We start from the raw sequence: 16,230 nt of genomic DNA on the forward strand, positions 1-16,230 counted from the left end.
CAAATAGAAGGACACGACAAGCTATCCATTACCCTACTAGTATGTAACAAATTGGTACTTAATGCCCGAACATAAAGTCGAATTGAAACAAGTGGATGTTTTTGTAGATAGTCCTAATATAGTTGTAACTAGTATCCCTACCAACATATGATTGGAGGGTTTGCCCACTCTGTTTAGAGGAACTTTTCTCCTTCTTGTTCTTGGTGACAAGAGTCTCTCTGCTTTTTTTTTATCTGGATAACTAGTTAGGTAAAACTGGTCAAGGCATGTGTCACGTGTAATGCCACATTAAGGCTTAGGAGGCAGATAAAATATGCCACAGTTACTATCTTTTCTACCATATGATGAAAAATCACCCACTCCTTTTTGTTGGTGCACTTCTCTTTCTCTTTATATGATTACAGAAGAAGAATACTCTATGCATGCTCCTTTAAGGGTTCCTTTTCTTCTTGGTAACTGCCGAGTCCATATTCTTGAGAAATTTCACAAATCAGCCTGTCCATCTCTTAACAGTGAAATGTGACTGGAGTTCCATAACTAGCAACCCTTTCTTTTAGGAATAGCTTACTAGCTACCTGGATCAATGAGTGATCCTGCAATTGCATCTAATTGGACAAGAGTATTGCTATCCAAGAAAGTGGATGACTGATGACTGACATAAAAACCTTTTTTCTGTAGCTGATAATTTTGCCTCCATCCTCTTTTCTTCTGTAAATATCAGTATTCTTTTATGGTTCCAAATACGAGATGAGATCCTGGACAATTAATAAGTGATATTCTGCATGTTGTTCTTCCGGTGTGCAACTTCGATTGAATATCTTAATCAATGGAGGTAAATTTTGAAACTAGTGCAACTCATTAGTGCCTGATGGCACCGAAGCCTTTCTGTCTTATTTTTTCTTCCCCCCTATCATGTAAACCTTTCCTCACTTTTGCCCACTATTGCTCACTTTTGCCCACTAAGTGAGCTTCTAACTATAGAATATTGAGGAAACTATGTGAATGGCTGGCTAATCTTGGGCACTATGAGTTGCCTATATTTGACTGGTCCCACACTGCTAGGATTCAGGTCTTAGGGGCCCGCAACAAAGCTGTCTCTCTATGCCTCCTAGAGACATGAGATGACCAATCAGCCTATAGCTAGAACCAGGTGGTCCATGAAGGTCGAGTTCAGCTAACCTTTGGTTTCTAACTGCAAGAAGGTATGGAACGTAACACATGTGAGTAACTTTTCTCATTTTTCATTCTTTTGGTGGTTAACACTTGATAAACATTGATCATCCTTAGGTAACTGTCGTTGTCTACTTACTGAATTTGCCTAAGTAGATATCTTTATTTCCTGCCACTCTTCCACGCTGATATGATGCCTCTCAAATAATTGAAGACAATGTAGTTAATAAAATAAGAAGATGAAAATCAAAGAAAATGTTTACCTACCGTATCATTAATCGGTTCAAGGCATGACTCCATTTTGTGGTGTTGTTTGCTGTGTTACTCCATCAATTTATCTATCTTTCTGTTAGTGTATGAAAATCAAAAGTAATTATTTTGCTGCTTGCAATATGTTGTTTTCCTCTCTTTTTTTATTGTTCTGTGTGTGTTCTTATTTAGCTTTAATATTTCTCTGATATTATGCACGATATGTTGCTATGTCCTTGTTTTTTTAACTCAGTTAGGATAGTGCATCTTGTAACTCTATGGACGACTACTTAATTTCACAACTCTCAGTTCTCATGTTCAAATCTTATCTGTGGTCTCAGCAAAGTAAATAACTGTGATAAAGATAGATTGGGAGGGCATGCATCAGTACCCATTCTCCTAACTTTCTTATTTTATCCCTTGGCTTTTTGCAAACTCACTGTTTGGTATAAGTTGATTATTCTTTGGCTTTATCATGCATCGGTAAGAAAGCAATTGGCATTAAAAAAAAAACCCCGCAGGATATCGGGATTTCTAGTGCCTCCAAGCAACACGTGGAGTTCAAGGATAAAGTAGGCACTTACTGGATTCATTATTTTGCTTTTCTATTGTTGATTTATCTTCATTGTAATTAACCCCACCCATTTCTTGATGCTCTTTCTTGTGTAGAAGCTCTATTCTTGCATATCTTAGGCCATCTTTTTAGATCAAATAAATCTCAGAGTGACCCACCACTTTCATTGTTGCTGTTATGATTAGCATGATCCACTATGTCTGCCAAGGGATTCACGACACGTGCAAAGGCGCCATCTCTTAATGGAGCACAGGTACTTTGAGAATTCTTCCACCTTTTCACAATGGACAAACCTAGAATAATATCCTATGGATTTGTCAAGGTTAGTCTATCTTAGTTCAATGAACAAAACCTAGATCCTTCAACTTGATGTTACTCATTCATGTCATATATATAGATATACATTGGACGTTACAAAGGTGACTATTTTTATAGCTGGATGATGAGATTGAGACAACAGAGGATTTTTTTTTTTTTTAACTTTTTCTTTTTCTCCTAGATTCTTCCACCTTTTTTCTATTTTTCTTGTTTATAATGGGAGAATCTCTGAATCCATCTTATGCTGAGGATATGCATGATTTGACTTGTCAACAGGAGACTTGGATTTAGTTGGTGGATTTTATTTTGCCTTTCATTTCTTCTTCATTTTTTTCTCATTGTATTGTGTGGTGGCAAACCTCATACTGTGAATGATATGTTTCCATGTCTCAATCTCTCTCTTCTGTTTGCCATTTTCAGAGGATCGATCATCTCCCTCTTTTCAGGTCAATGCGCTTAGTGGCAGCACTGTGTGCACGTTTTTTGTTTTCTTTTTCATGTTTCTGACTTGTGTGCTAGTCTTGAGTTGATTGGCAAGCTATCAGTAGCAATGTCTTGATTGCAAGACAAAAAAAAATTAAACATCACCGATGAGATAGTGCACAGCTGATTGCTTCTATTGTACGAGTGTTTTTTTAGTTCGATTAACTGGGGCATCATTATATATATATATATATATATATATATATATATATATATCTCAAATAAATAAAGGGCGTAATTAAGCATCCTTCTACACCAAAAGATAGAACTTAATATCCTTGGTTGCCCTCATCTGCAGACTTATGCTCTGCTAGATGGAACAAAGATAAAACTTATATCTCCAACAAAATTCTCTTCTTTTATTCATGTCACGAAGGGAATGAACTCAGAATTATCGAGGACTTAAAAGGAGTAGCAAATCTTCCATCACCGTCCCACTCTCTCTTTTGATGATTTGGGTCGGCAAACAGGGAGGCACAGGCAGAGGCTATGTACACCCCACCTGCATTATTGTGATAGAATCTCCCATGTTTCTAATTAATATTTAATATATTCGATTAGCTCCATGCTTAAGACAAAAGGCAAGCTATAAAGCCGAGGCAAACCTTAGTTGGCCTAATCCTAGTTCCAGCTCATGGGGGGATCAAAAGGGCAGTGAGTGTACTGTCGAGTACAGCGTACGCAGAGAGATAGCATGCAGCAAAGATTCGTGGGGAGGGCCGAGGGGGGCATCAATCAGCTGTCCAAAAGTTAATGCATGAACGTAAAACGTCCGTCCGTTTGGAAACAGCTAACTCTGAGTCAACGCCAGGGAGAGAGAGAGTAAAATATATAAAAAAAACTGATGGTTACTATAAGCTTTTTTATTTTTATTTTTTATTTACTTTCATATAAGATGTCAAGTGCATTAATAATAATAAAAAAGTGAAAATTATATTCTAGCCAACTGTATGTATTTTTAACTTAAATGTTTACACAGTTACTTTCGCCGTAATATTTGACTAAACTAGATGTAAAATTTAAAAATTATAATTAACGATAAATTTATAAATAATTAAATTTAAATAGTACTGATTAAAATTTAGATAATAAATATATTAAACAAATACACATTTTTATTATCTAAATTTTAATTAATATTATCTTAGATGTATTAGAAAGCTTATCAGATTCTCTAAACTTTTATCTTCCGTGAGACTTAGTATTCAACATGTAGTTTAATCAAATATGATAAAAAAAAATTGTAATTTAGTCATATGAGTCCCTGTGTGACGTAGCATGACACGTGGAGTGGTTTAACTTAAAATTATATAAGAGTTTCATAAAATTATATAACTTCTTTATTTTTTAGTTAAATGAATGTGAAGCAATACTTTTTGTTATAAGAGGCTCCTCTTAATAACAATTAACACTATAATACTCTCAAAATTAGAAAATATTGAATAGCACAAGGTGTTCCTTTGCCTCAGAAAAAAAAATATTCGAGCAAGATATATGAAAATTTATTAGAGTTTATTAGAAAAATACTATCAAGCGGCATGCGACAGCACTCAGGGACCCATGTGAAAAAAATCAATCCTCCAGGGTGGAAGAAGGGCGGCGGATTAGGATTGGTCAAGACTCAAGAGCCGGCCAAATATTATTTAAAATCTTTTAGGGATCTCCGTACAAAAAAAAAAGAGAAAAAAAAAAACTATCTAATTCACCAAGTGCACGAACAGTAACTCCCAACCTCAAATGCATGCATCCTCCCTCCCCTATAAAACTCCCAGAATGCTCTCTCAATTCAAGCAGCCTTTCTTACTCACTCGCTCGCTCGCTCACTTTTAATTAAACACCTAAAAAGGGAATGGCTCCACCCAGTTCCTCTCCTAATGTCACAATTTTATCCAAATTTGTGGCTTATCCGGATTCTAATTCCACAATTGGGGATTTGAAGCTGTCCGTATCCGACCTCCCTATGCTATCCTGCCACTATATCCAGAAGGGGTTATTCTTCTCGCCGCCTCCTATTCCGATCACCCATTTGCTATCCAACCTCTTGTCCTCTCTCTCCGCCGCCCTCACCATCTTCCCCGCCCTCGCTGGCCGGTTTACTACGCGCCCCGACGGCGTCATCGCCATCTCCTGCGTCGACGCCGGCGTCGACTTCTTCCACGCAGCCGCGCCCGGTCTCACTCTCGCCTCGCTCCTCCCGCCGGACTCCGACGTGCCGGCACCGGTCAGGAGGCTGTTCCCGATGGAATGCACGGTGAGCTACGAGGGGCACCTCCGGCCATTGGCCGCGTTCCAGCTTACCGCTCTCGGCGACGGCGCCGTCTTTATCGGCGCCGCAGTCAACCACGCTGTCGTCGACGGGACGTCGTTTTGGAACTTCTTTAACACCTGGGCGGCGCTCTGCCGCGGCGACGACGGCGCGCTGAGTCCGCCGGATTTCAGACGGAATTACTTCGGGAAATCCACGGCGGTCCTCCTCTTCCCGGGCGGCGCTGGGCCGGCGGTCACGTTTCCGGCCGACGCGCCGGTGAGGGAGCGGTTTTTCCACTTCAGCGGCGCGGCGATCCGCGAGCTTAAAGTAACAGCTAACCGCCGGATTACGAAGCTCGCCGCTAATGACAGAGAGTCAGAAGTATACGGAAAGTCGATACATGACCATAAAGAGGCGGCCGCGAAGGACGGAGAGATTTCGTCGTTCCAAGCGCTCTGCGCCCAGATATGGCGATCGACGACGCGGGCTCGGAGGCAGCTCCCGTCGGACGCCACGACGACGTTCCGGATGGCGGTTAACTGCCGGCACCGAGTCAACCCGCCGGTGTTGGCGAATTACTTCGGCAACGCGATCCAGAGCGTGGCTACGCGGGCGGCGGTGGGGGAGGTGGCCAGGAGCGGTATCGAGCACACGGCGGCGCTGCTCCACAGGAGTGTGGCGGCGCACGGGGACGGGGCGGTGAGGCGGGCGGTGGCGGAGTGGGAGGCGGCGCCGCGGTGCTTCCCGTTGGGGAACCCGGACGGGGCCGGGGTAACCATGGGGAGCTCGAACCGGTTCCCGATGTACGACGGCAACGACTTCGGGTGGGGGAAGCCGGTGACCGTGAGGAGCGGGAAGGCGAACAAGTTCGACGGGAAGATGTCGGCGTTCCCGGGGAGAGACGGGGGAGGGAGCGTGGAGGTGGAGGTGTGTCTCGCGCCGGAGACGATGGAGGCGCTGATCCAGGACGAGGAGTTCATGTACTATGTCTCCAAGGAATGAGACCGTTGGCTGCCGCCAAAACATACAAGCAGGGAAAATAACGGCTGGGGTTTGTCGCTTTGTGGTCGGAAAGATATTTCTTGTCTTTAATATGTAGTAGTAGTAGTAGTAGTACTAGTAGTGGGTGAAGAATAATAACTGCTCCAATAGCCTATGGGGAAGAGCCACGTGTGCTTTCCGTAGCTGACTTGTCTGAGCAGGTTGTGTCGTTTAGATTATTTGATGAAAAGGTTTGGGATGTGTTCTTAATAATTTCATTTATCCTTCAAGTTAGATCACTATGCTAGTTTTGACCTATCACATCGTTATCTGCAAATCCACTATTCATACAACAAAATTAACGTTCGTTTAATTGCAAAGCCCGTCAATATAATTCGACCTCAAATTCTTATTTAATATAACGTTTTAGTCTGCCCCCGGCTTAAACTGAACTTATTTTGCTGAAACTTGGCATGATTCTAGCCTAACCCCTATTGGATTGGTTCAAGATTTTGTCCAATCCAGAGTTCTTTTATTAATCATTAATGAGCCCGAAAGCTAAATATGGACGGAATAAAGAGTTAATTCTCTCTAAATATAGAGTCACTTAGGCCCCTTCAAGTCATATCTGTCGTAAAGCAATTGCTTCGAACTAAATGCTGCGAGGTTACGCTACCGAGCTATCAACTGAGTTGAACCGTTGAATAATGCCACCAAACAATTTTTTCATAATATTATTTAGAATTAAAATAACCTTCGGTTACTGAGAAATAACTACCAACTCGGATTGATTGCCTAACCCCGAGAAACTATCAAACTTCTTTTTGCCTTCGCACCCGAGGGCCATCTCCATCCGGCCCCAGGAGCAGGTATCTTGTACTTCACCTGAACTTTGGAAAGTTACCCTTTTGGGCTTGTGCATTTGTCTTGAATCTTCCAATATCAAGATTAATGGTTGGAATATTTTCCATCATCAGAAGATTCTTGTATATAATTAATCCAACTGGGATTAGTTTTTAAGGCTACTAGGAATTGGCAGATGGAATTCTTACCTCTCCGTACGGTGGAATTGACGAGGCAAAGTTCAGATACATGTCTTACTTACATTATACCTCTGTGGATAGTCCAAACTGGAGAAACAGAGTGACTAGAAATAAAAACGGATACGCAGAGAAGAAATGGTTTGTTTAAAGTATCTAAATAGTAGAAGAAAGCAAGAAGAGGTAAGAAGAGATCACGAGAATAGAAGATTGGGTTTATCTCTGTACTTAGATAATTATCAATCAATGGGAGTAAAAATAAGCACACTGTGACAAAACGAAGTCACAAAATTGGAAAGGAGCACGCAAATTTTAAAGAAGCGAGATTTTACCAATAAGTATGTTGTAAGACCACTATTTTATCAACTACTCAATCGGGATATGAAGCTCTATAAACCTCCTTTATGCCTTGACACCTCAAAGCCAGGTCAATAATAGAGGGCCTCACGGGGGAGTAGTCCATGGTGTCATATTCTCATTTGAACGACAAGTAAACTAACCATTTGCAGCTCAACAGCATATGCTGGTTGGCATATTTCCACAACACTCAATCTCTATAACAATAAAGAATGAGAAGCATCCAGTAGAAGAGAAGTTGTATGATGTGTATTTTCAACTGCGTTAACACTTGGTTTAAAGTACAAACCAGTCTACTTGTCAAAATGAATGCTGAGATAACTTAGTGAGGACGACATTTAGGTTCCTAGCTTCCCGCTGAAGTTGGTATAGCTGTGGCTTTTGAGTCTTCAGCTTTCTCATGTTCCTTGTTCAGCATCTGCCATCAAAGAGATATATTAACCAAGTCTAAATTTGCTGATACTTTCTCAAGGAAAGACTAAATATGTTAAGAAGCAGCTCAATTCGAAAGCATATACTCAACAAAATCAGCAAGGTAAGAAAGAGAAGTTACTTTGTTATTTATCAGGTTGTGAAGTGCAATAACACTCCGGATAAGCGAAGAAAGATATATGACCAACATCATATCGTTTGTTTTCACTGCATAACAATTAATTAAATAATCAGCATTACATGGAAATATCAAAGGTTCAAGCTGACAATGTTGTAACGTTACCTGAAAAAGCTTTGATTAATTCATTCACATTCAAGTTTGGAAGTAGATTGAATACATCCTGCAGGAAATAAAAAATAATAAATAATAAAAAGGAGCTTTTGTAAAATCAGCCAGCTTGGTAAATGACAATGAAATGCAAAACTATGCTAGAAGCAGTACTGAGGATATCAGTAATATTTCAGCTGAGCAATAATTGACTGAAAGACAATTGTGGTACTTGCACATCAACTTGATTACCAAAGACAAAAAATGTTGAGCAGAAAGTCAGAACATACGCCTATGATCAGAAACTCTAGTAATTATTTGATTGACCATCCATGTACAAAATAAGACAAAAGGGTAACAGGTTCACCTCGTCCATAACCTTCCAGTCTGCTGCATCTACACGAATATCTAACAATAGATACAAACAAAAAGCGCATCTGGGTTCAGCCTTCCTTACCAAGTGACAGGCATTTAGGTAGAGTTGGACATCAAAAGTGAGTCATGGAGACCTTGGCCATTATATAAAAATAATCAAAGGAAACATTATACCTAGAAAGTGGAGAGTAAAGACTTGCTTCAGCAATGCAACTTAAATGCTAGTTTCAGAGTAAAATACAAAGCACCCACCACTTTGATGGATCCATGTTGTCAGTAAACTTCGTATATGACCTAAGTAGTGAGGTAACTTAAGAAAATATAAATCTATAATGCAACTAATATATCTTTTGAACTCATGGTAAAAATGGAAGGCAGGCCAGCAACCAGAAAATAGTACCTGCAAATGATATAATATCTCATGATTTAGAGGAAGCTTTCCATCAATAACAAGATCAAGATAACCACGTATCTCATGCAACCTTGCATCCAGTCCTTTCAAGGCTGCAAGTTTGCTGCTAACCTGCGACAAATAAAACACAGTTTGACATTCGTGGCAGTTCAGGACTTCAAAGTTTCATTCTTAGAATAAAACTAACATCTGAGAAAATTACCTCAGTTGCAAGGGTGCTAATTGTCGTATCTTTGACATCCCTCAGCAAATGCTCAACCCCTAAAGTTACAATCAATTAGAAGAAAGACAGTCAGACAACGTGCAGGTACCAATTGGCAATCATCAAAAAATTGTATCTGAAATAAAGTGAAATGTTATATATTTAAAAAAAATAATCTTAAGCATACCAATTTCCTCAACTTCATGAGCAGCAATTTCTGAAGGAACATGCACAAACACTTTCTGACTTTTCTGAGTGGCATTCTGTAACCAATTCAAGCATTAAAACTACTCTCAGCACAACTGCACTGTGTTAACCAAACAACAGCAAGCATGAAGTTCTTTTTTGAGGGTAACTGACCTCTTTAACTTCCTCAACAGCATAGTAGGCTTTTGTAGGTATTCCCAGCTCCTTAGGCTGAACATCGATAATCACTAACACAGGATTAGGAACATAACTGCAACATCAGAAGACACAAGTTAAAACTGAGAACTCTACTTACTTAACGTCATATACAATATGTATGAATTCAAATGATAACAAGCAAAATAGCTTGTGACCGACAAAAGTTGATGAAAGAAAAGAACAACAAGTTGCAATACAACATTTTTAAATAGATTACACAGCCATTTACTCATTTGCAAATTAACTTAGCAGAGTATTAACCCAGAAAAAAATTGGAAATAACAGGGGGGAAAGGTCTCTCATATGGGATCCGCAAAATGACACCTCATGTATCACATGTCCCTAAGTAAACCTAGTGAAAGGGTATTTCACTTGGAAGGGAATTAACATTAGCATAAACTAGTTAAATTTATTTTAAAAGTACTCTCTTAGCCTCTAATTTAGTCTTACACTCTATTAGGAATTAATTTTCTTAAGGACATTTCAATCTTTCTAAGTCTGAATGACATTAATGTTCCTACAGTTACTCTCTATCATTAAGTCATTATCTTCAGGCACTCTTAAGTCTCAACATAGAAGATAATCAGATGGCTGATTTGTAGATCACCATAGTAGAGAATATCTTCTGTGAGTGATAAATAATGGTGTTATATGTGAATTACCCTACCTAACTTCTATAGATCAAACATACTAGTGATATGATGAGCATACTTCAGTTTGAATTAAATAATATGTTACCCAGAACTAAAGCAAAATAAAAGCTGGAAACAAGGCATCATGAGCAAAAATACAGTAAAGTTTGTTATGCAGAAATAAATTGCTGTTTCAGAGAAGTCAAACTAATATATATTGTTATATGATGAGTATAGTAGGGAGGATATAATTCAGAGATAGAATCTACAAAATCAAAAGGTTAAAATAATCATGGAAACAAGATATAGCTATTTATCATCTTACTCATTGAACAGTGCATGAATATCCAAGTCATTTTCACGTAATTTTGGGCCTGTGCTATACCATCCAACTACATGCTCCTTAGCTGGACAATGAAGAAATCATAAAATTATATCAACGGGAGAATTTCTTTAAGGCAATGCAAAGTAATGAAAGGATGTGATAGAAAGAGGAGCACCATTAATTCTTTTGAACATGCCAAACATCGATTCATGGTAATTATGGTCCAAAAACCATATGCTTGGGTCTTTCTCATCTTCTTCAAAAGGCACTGCAAATTGGCAATGTAACACAAGATGCTGAGATCTAACATGTCGGGCTCAAGATTCGTAAGGAAAGCCAAGATTAAAGATAACATCGAAGATAATAAAACAATATGAGTTTGTCTAAATCTCCTTCATAACGCGTTCATTAACAAATAAAGGGGCACTAAAAAGCAGAGAAATTTAATATAAAATCTTCAATATAACTCAAAATCAGTCAGTCATCAGGAAAGATGACCCCATACAAGAACAGGAGTAACTATTGATGGAACCACAAATTCACTAGCAATGCTACCGGAAGGTAAAAATGAACAAATGTAAAAGATCAGGTACAAAGTACTCTCCAGGGATTCTATAGACCCAATAGGAGAGCAATTTTTGATCTGGTATTGCAATAAGGTCTAATGCAGCATATTTTCAAGATCTGCACAACCTCGACGATGTTGCCAAGCAAAGCATCCAAGCATGCTTAAAGAATTACATGTTTCCAATACGGTAAGCAACATGCCCACATTTCTTCAAATACTCGGACATAATTAATGGTTAGCAAAATTTTCTCGCTCCATTTTATTTTCTTTAAATTCTATTCTTCTTCTGTAGCATCGACATCTTTAACATCCACTAGCAAATTATCGTTCTTATACTGCCAAGCCACTTTGGACTTCCGTACTTTCTAACTCTTGCATCTAAGAGCCCCAAGAACTGCAAGATCCCTCCCTATCTTATACAATAATTAATCTCCTGTGAGCAGATGAATGTCCAAGAGTCGAATAAATAAATTTTCTACTCTTCAATCAAAGCAACAATCTAGATTCTTAACAGTCCCCAACAAAGTGTTCTAGAAGGGATCTGAATTCCTAGTTCAACTAACGATCTGAACCGACACCCTAAGCCCCAAAATTTGAGGTAAGAAAGCAAGAAGAAAGAAAGTGAGAAGGGATCACCGACCAGCGTAGCTGTTGGTGACGTCGGCGGTGCCTCGGAAGGAGGATCCGAGAAGGACGCCGATGACGCGCTTGCGGGTGTCGCGGGCGACCCGGTTGTAGTTGTCGACGATGCTGAGAAGAACAAGCGGGTGCACCACCACCTTCTCGATCGCCCGCCCAGAGATCTGCTGCGTCTTTATCACGTCCATCGTTCAGATCCTCGCGTTCCCAAGCTCTAGGGTTCTCTCTCACTCTCCTCTCTTCTTTCTTCGGTTCTTGGATCGCTAGGGCACTGGCTAAGCTTCTCTTCCAAGGCAAAGCCCAACACTTTTTTGTATTTTAGTCCGTCTATTATTTCTTATTACTTACAAAGGCTCGGATGAGATGCGCTTAGTTAGCCCAACAGCCCATGGGGCCTACCAGTTGGGTTCTTATGGGGGCCATGAGCCCATGAACATACCTAACTCTATATTATATATGTAGGGAAATTTATTTTAAAACACCTGTATTTTGCTGGAATTCCATTTTACTTTAAATGCCTCATAAAAAACCTTAAAAGGTCATTTGGTTTCATGTGTCGTGTCTTAAGAGGTAGCATTTGTATGTTAAACGACAAACTAATGTAAATAAATGTTGTACATTTTTTCTCTTCTTTTTTAATTTATTATTTAGTCATTAAAATAGATATGAAGATGTTGCATGTGAGTTTATTCTAGCCCTTGGATAAGATATTTCACGCGATCCGTAAACTAAAAATTGATTTGTGTTATTCTCTATATACGTCGATGTAGTTTTTCTAATTATAGGAAGCCAAATGGTTCCTTACAATAATTATCGTATAGATTAATTATGTTAAAGACATAATTGTAGCTCATGAGTTGAGTCCTACTAGCAGCCTATGGTAGAAGTTACGGGGATTTAAATCCCTCGTAAATTGTGATATTGCTAGAATTCAAATTCGGATACACTCATATATTATATATTATAGACCCTTTAACCATTTAAGCACTATCTTATTGGAGAATCTCCATGTGAATGTTGAGGTTAATACTTAATAGATTTTTTTTGCAGAAGTACTATAAGATTATTTAAATTCTATGTTTAGATGATGGTCACGATGTTAAATGTAGGCTTAATTTAGCACTCGGAAAGACTATATTATGACATCTATACCCAAAAAAAAAAAAAAAATTTGATGTTTGTACTACACATGGCGTGATGATAGATGCAGCTTATTCAAATACATGAAGCTAAACAGCTCTCAAGTAAGTGTTGTTTCAAATAATTAATCAAGAAGTCATCCAAGCTTCACCATTGCTGCAGGCTTTGAAACTATTTTGTCTGAACTTAAAGCAGGATGTGGAGGGGAATTTCTTCTTGGTGTGGGAGATAGATAGCCGTTGACGAAGATGGAGATGCTCAGAATAATAAAAATAAGAGAGGTCTCGAACGAGAGCCCCCACGGAAGTTTATTATTAGTACGCGTCCCTTCATTTCAAACTCTCTCTCTCTCTCTCTCTCTCTCTCTCTCTCTCATCTTCCACGGTGCAAAAGAAAGCCATGTGTGCCTACAGTACGTACATAGTACCTTGCATACAAAACAATCAGATAATTTTTTAACTAACACCCTACATTCCAGTACAATTAGAATATTGAAATAGAGAAACGAAAGGAGAGAGAGAGAGAGAGAGATTTGTTCTTTGTTTTGGTCATTTCTAAATTGTGGGTGCATGCAACAAGAGACAATCGATCTCAGTGCTCTTAGCTCTTGTCGAAAAAGACTACACAAACGTAAGCACAACAACTAACTAGTGTTATACAAAACTTAGTCTCAGCTCCACCGGAGGATCTCTTCCCATATCCAAGAATGGCATCTCCTTGAACTCGTTCCTTCCATACCTCACCTTCTCCGTCTTCTCTAGCTCGTATGTCTTCAACGGGAACAACTCTAACGTCTCCATCTCTCTCCTCGGCCGCTCCCATATCACCTCTTGCTCTCCTCGCATGTAACCTGCGCAAAGCGTAGTAAATCTACTTAGTAGAACTCGTATGTAATTTATATCGTGAAAATATATGTATATAGATATATAGATATATCACAGTACACGTACCTTGAAGCCGAAGGTTGGCCCTCGCCTCCCTCTTGCTATCCGGAGGCATTACTGACTCGTGCTCCACCTCGTCCGCCGGCGACCCACCGCGACGACGCCGCTTCTTATGGTGGCGCTCGCGGGCCTTGTGGTTCTGGAACCAGTAGAAGACGTTCTTGCTCTCGATCTTGCCGAACGAGCTGAGGTGGGTCGAGATCGTCTGGATCTGGTCGGTGCTCGGCGTCCGGAGCCCGGAGCGGAACAAGTCCGTCAGCACCTTCAGCTGCTCCGCCGTCGGGTTCCACCGGCCACACTTGGCTCCCACTTTTGCGTTAAACCCCCCGTCTTCCATCTTTGTCTCAACCCAGGCCAAGGGCGAGCTTCTCCTCTTTTGTTTTTAGTGGTCTTTTTGCTCAGTGGATCAGTCCCTGAAATCTATAGAGAAGCAGAGAGACTTCAAACTCTCTTTCTATATATACAATGGATAAGAAGGAGGAGGAGAAGAAGTGGTGGTGAAATATAAGAGGTCTGCCCGGGCAGACATGCGCAAAAGCTGCCACTGTTGAAAGAGATCTCGGTCGACGAGCAGACATCCTTAAGGGGGGGATTAATTATATGGTCGTCCATATCTATCGAAGTGCCATCGTGTCTAATAGACTTGTGTCTTATTACGTGTCGTATTAGCGAGGCTGTCAGTAAAATAACACGGCTAATTAACCTACTCGGCTGTCTCGGCTAAGGGTTTGGATTTGGTTGGTAGCTTTGGTTTAGAGTTAAATTTGTATACTTTCTCTTCTGGCACCTTCCATCAGTCGCTACTGCAGAAAGGTATCAAAGGGGATTGAGATTTTTAGAAGCCTTTCTTGGGATCCTAATCCCACTTTGATGTGCATGCGTAGATGAACTAGCTAACAAATGGTGATATTCATTATGTTAACATTTCATACTTACAAATAACTTTTCTTTTAATCTATGTCATATCAATATCGAAATCTAATCACAATCGTAACAATTATCTCAATTAATGGATATTCCATGCAGGTCGATAACCATATCCTATGACATTAGTCGAGTCCTACTTATTCACAGTAAGGATTACTGGTTTTAATCCACATGGATGTTGGAGAGTTGGATTAGTTGTTTAACTTATATACCGGAGGGGTTAGTTCATTCATCTACGGACTCATGCATACATAGAAAAATATTATATATTAACAAAAACTTTGTGCAGTTTGGCCGACCTAAACAGTGCCTTTCACATTGGCTGGCCTCTAGACAAGCCTAAAATCCATGGCATTGCTAGCCATGACTCCACTACCCACTGCATGACTTTTAGAAGAAAAAAGAAACCCTAAAAGTTGAGGAAGATGTCACCCTTTTAGGTGTTCCATGGATCGGCACATCTCAACACCTACAACCTCATATATACTAAATTAATTAGAGAAGAAGTAGGCAAGAAAAAGGACCCCACTCACACGACAATAAGGATTTGAAAAGCCGTTTCTAAAAGGGAAAGGCAGCAACAGCAAAGCAAGGGCTTGTCTCTTGCTCTCGCCATTATTCTTTTTGTTGGTGGTTGTTTGAAAGAAAGGGAGGTTTGGACGTAATATACATATATATATATATATATATATATACATACATGCAATTTCCACTTGGCCCAAATTGGGAACTAATAATATTATATTAACGCATAAACATATAGCGTTGGAAATCCCACTTACTTTTACGTAGTCTTTGGTGGAGGTTTCCAAGTTTCATGCACGGGAAAACCGTTCTGCGTGTGCTCCAAACTGCAATTCCCGAGGCGTTTGCAAAATCTTCGCCATCTTCTCTAACCTCGATCGCTTTGGTTTCCATCATTTCATGAGCATGCATTGCATTGTTCGATTAATACTCCCAAATCTAATCCATTATTGCTTTTAATTAAATTAAATTAATACAACTGCTCGCGTGATGTGTGTGTGTGTGTCTCTATATATATATTTATTTATTTAAAATTAATTTATGTCTTATGTAGCTTGACTCGATGACCAACGAGTAATAATTCGTCATCGATCTTTTTTTTTTGGATTTTCTAGTACACGATCTTGCTAAATAAAAATTAAGCCAAAAAAAAACGAGTAATAATTATTTTGGACTTTGACGGTCTGTATCCTAAAAGAAATAAAATATCATCCTTTCATATCGTTGAGTAAGCCAATATTAGAAAATGTTATATTAAAACATACTTTTTATTTTTATTTTTACAGACTACCAGATATTTATCATTCTTGTCCCGTGTTTTATTTTTGTTTCTTCAAAAATACCTTGAGTTTAAATTTAATTTAACAACTATTATGGTTAGTGGTTAAGTGATTAAATTTATAATAAGTAAAATGGAACCAGACTATATGATAGCAAAAGCTCAAGTAGAAGTGAGGAAAGTAAGTCTCTCAAATATGTTATCCACACATCCATATATAGTCTCTCCTTTAAATTAA

The 16,230-nt window shown here is 39.3% G+C and overlaps 3 protein-coding genes across 3 annotated transcripts; 1 reads left to right on the plus strand and 2 right to left on the minus strand.

Moving 5' to 3' along the window:
• The first annotated feature begins 4,588 nt into the window (after positions 1-4,588).
• Positions 4,589-6,296, plus strand: LOC140798960 (BAHD acyltransferase DCR-like). The gene has a single exon (XM_073153052.1). It carries the CDS (start codon positions 4,644-4,646, stop codon positions 6,042-6,044), a length of 1,401 nt encoding a protein of 466 aa, XP_073009153.1. The 5' UTR covers positions 4,589-4,643; the 3' UTR covers positions 6,045-6,296.
• A 1,269-nt stretch (positions 6,297-7,565) lies between these two features.
• On the minus strand, positions 7,566-12,101 carry LOC140799439 (26S proteasome non-ATPase regulatory subunit 7 homolog A). Its single transcript, XM_073153785.1, has 10 exons — positions 11,680-12,101; positions 10,647-10,739; positions 10,472-10,553; positions 9,470-9,566; positions 9,297-9,372; positions 9,110-9,168; positions 8,896-9,018; positions 8,136-8,193; positions 7,974-8,059; positions 7,566-7,838 (listed from the first exon to the last, which is right to left on the minus strand). The coding sequence occupies exons 1-10, from the start codon at positions 11,864-11,866 to the stop codon at positions 7,767-7,769; spliced, it is 933 nt and encodes a 310-aa protein (XP_073009886.1). The 5' UTR covers positions 11,867-12,101; the 3' UTR covers positions 7,566-7,766.
• Positions 12,102-13,246: 1,145 nt separating this feature from the next.
• Positions 13,247-14,344, minus strand: LOC140799108 (WUSCHEL-related homeobox 9-like). The gene is made up of 2 exons (XM_073153256.1): positions 13,769-14,344; positions 13,247-13,668 (listed from the first exon to the last, which is right to left on the minus strand). Exons 1-2 carry the CDS (start codon positions 14,097-14,099, stop codon positions 13,472-13,474), a joined length of 528 nt encoding a protein of 175 aa, XP_073009357.1. The 5' UTR covers positions 14,100-14,344; the 3' UTR covers positions 13,247-13,471.
• Between the last annotated feature and the right edge of the window lie 1,886 nt (positions 14,345-16,230).

Source organism: Typha latifolia, chromosome 12 (assembly GCF_019914945.1).
Source record: "Typha latifolia isolate L0001 chromosome 12, TyphaL0001v2, whole genome shotgun sequence".
NCBI classification, from domain to species: domain Eukaryota; kingdom Viridiplantae; phylum Streptophyta; class Magnoliopsida; order Poales; family Typhaceae; genus Typha; species Typha latifolia.

Excerpts from the sequence above, each read along its gene's own strand:
- LOC140798960 (XM_073153052.1), top strand. The coding sequence starts at position 4,644 with ATGGCTCCACCCAGTTCCTCTCCTAATGTCACAATTTTATCCAAATTT.
- LOC140799439 (XM_073153785.1), bottom strand. The coding sequence starts at position 11,866 with ATGGACGTGATAAAGACGCAGCAGATCTCTGGGCGGGCGATCGAGAAG. Across the intron at positions 10,554-10,646 it reads CATGTTCAAAAGAATTAATG|CTAAGGAGCATGTAGTTGGA; the intron begins GTGCTCCTCTTT and ends TTCATTGTCCAG. Across the intron at positions 9,019-9,109 it reads TTAGCACCCTTGCAACTGAG|GTTAGCAGCAAACTTGCAGC; the intron begins GTAATTTTCTCA and ends TATTTGTCGCAG.
- LOC140799108 (XM_073153256.1), bottom strand. The coding sequence starts at position 14,099 with ATGGAAGACGGGGGGTTTAACGCAAAAGTGGGAGCCAAGTGTGGCCGG. Across the intron at positions 13,669-13,768 it reads GGCCAACCTTCGGCTTCAAG|GTTACATGCGAGGAGAGCAA; the intron begins GTACGTGTACTG and ends CGCTTTGCGCAG.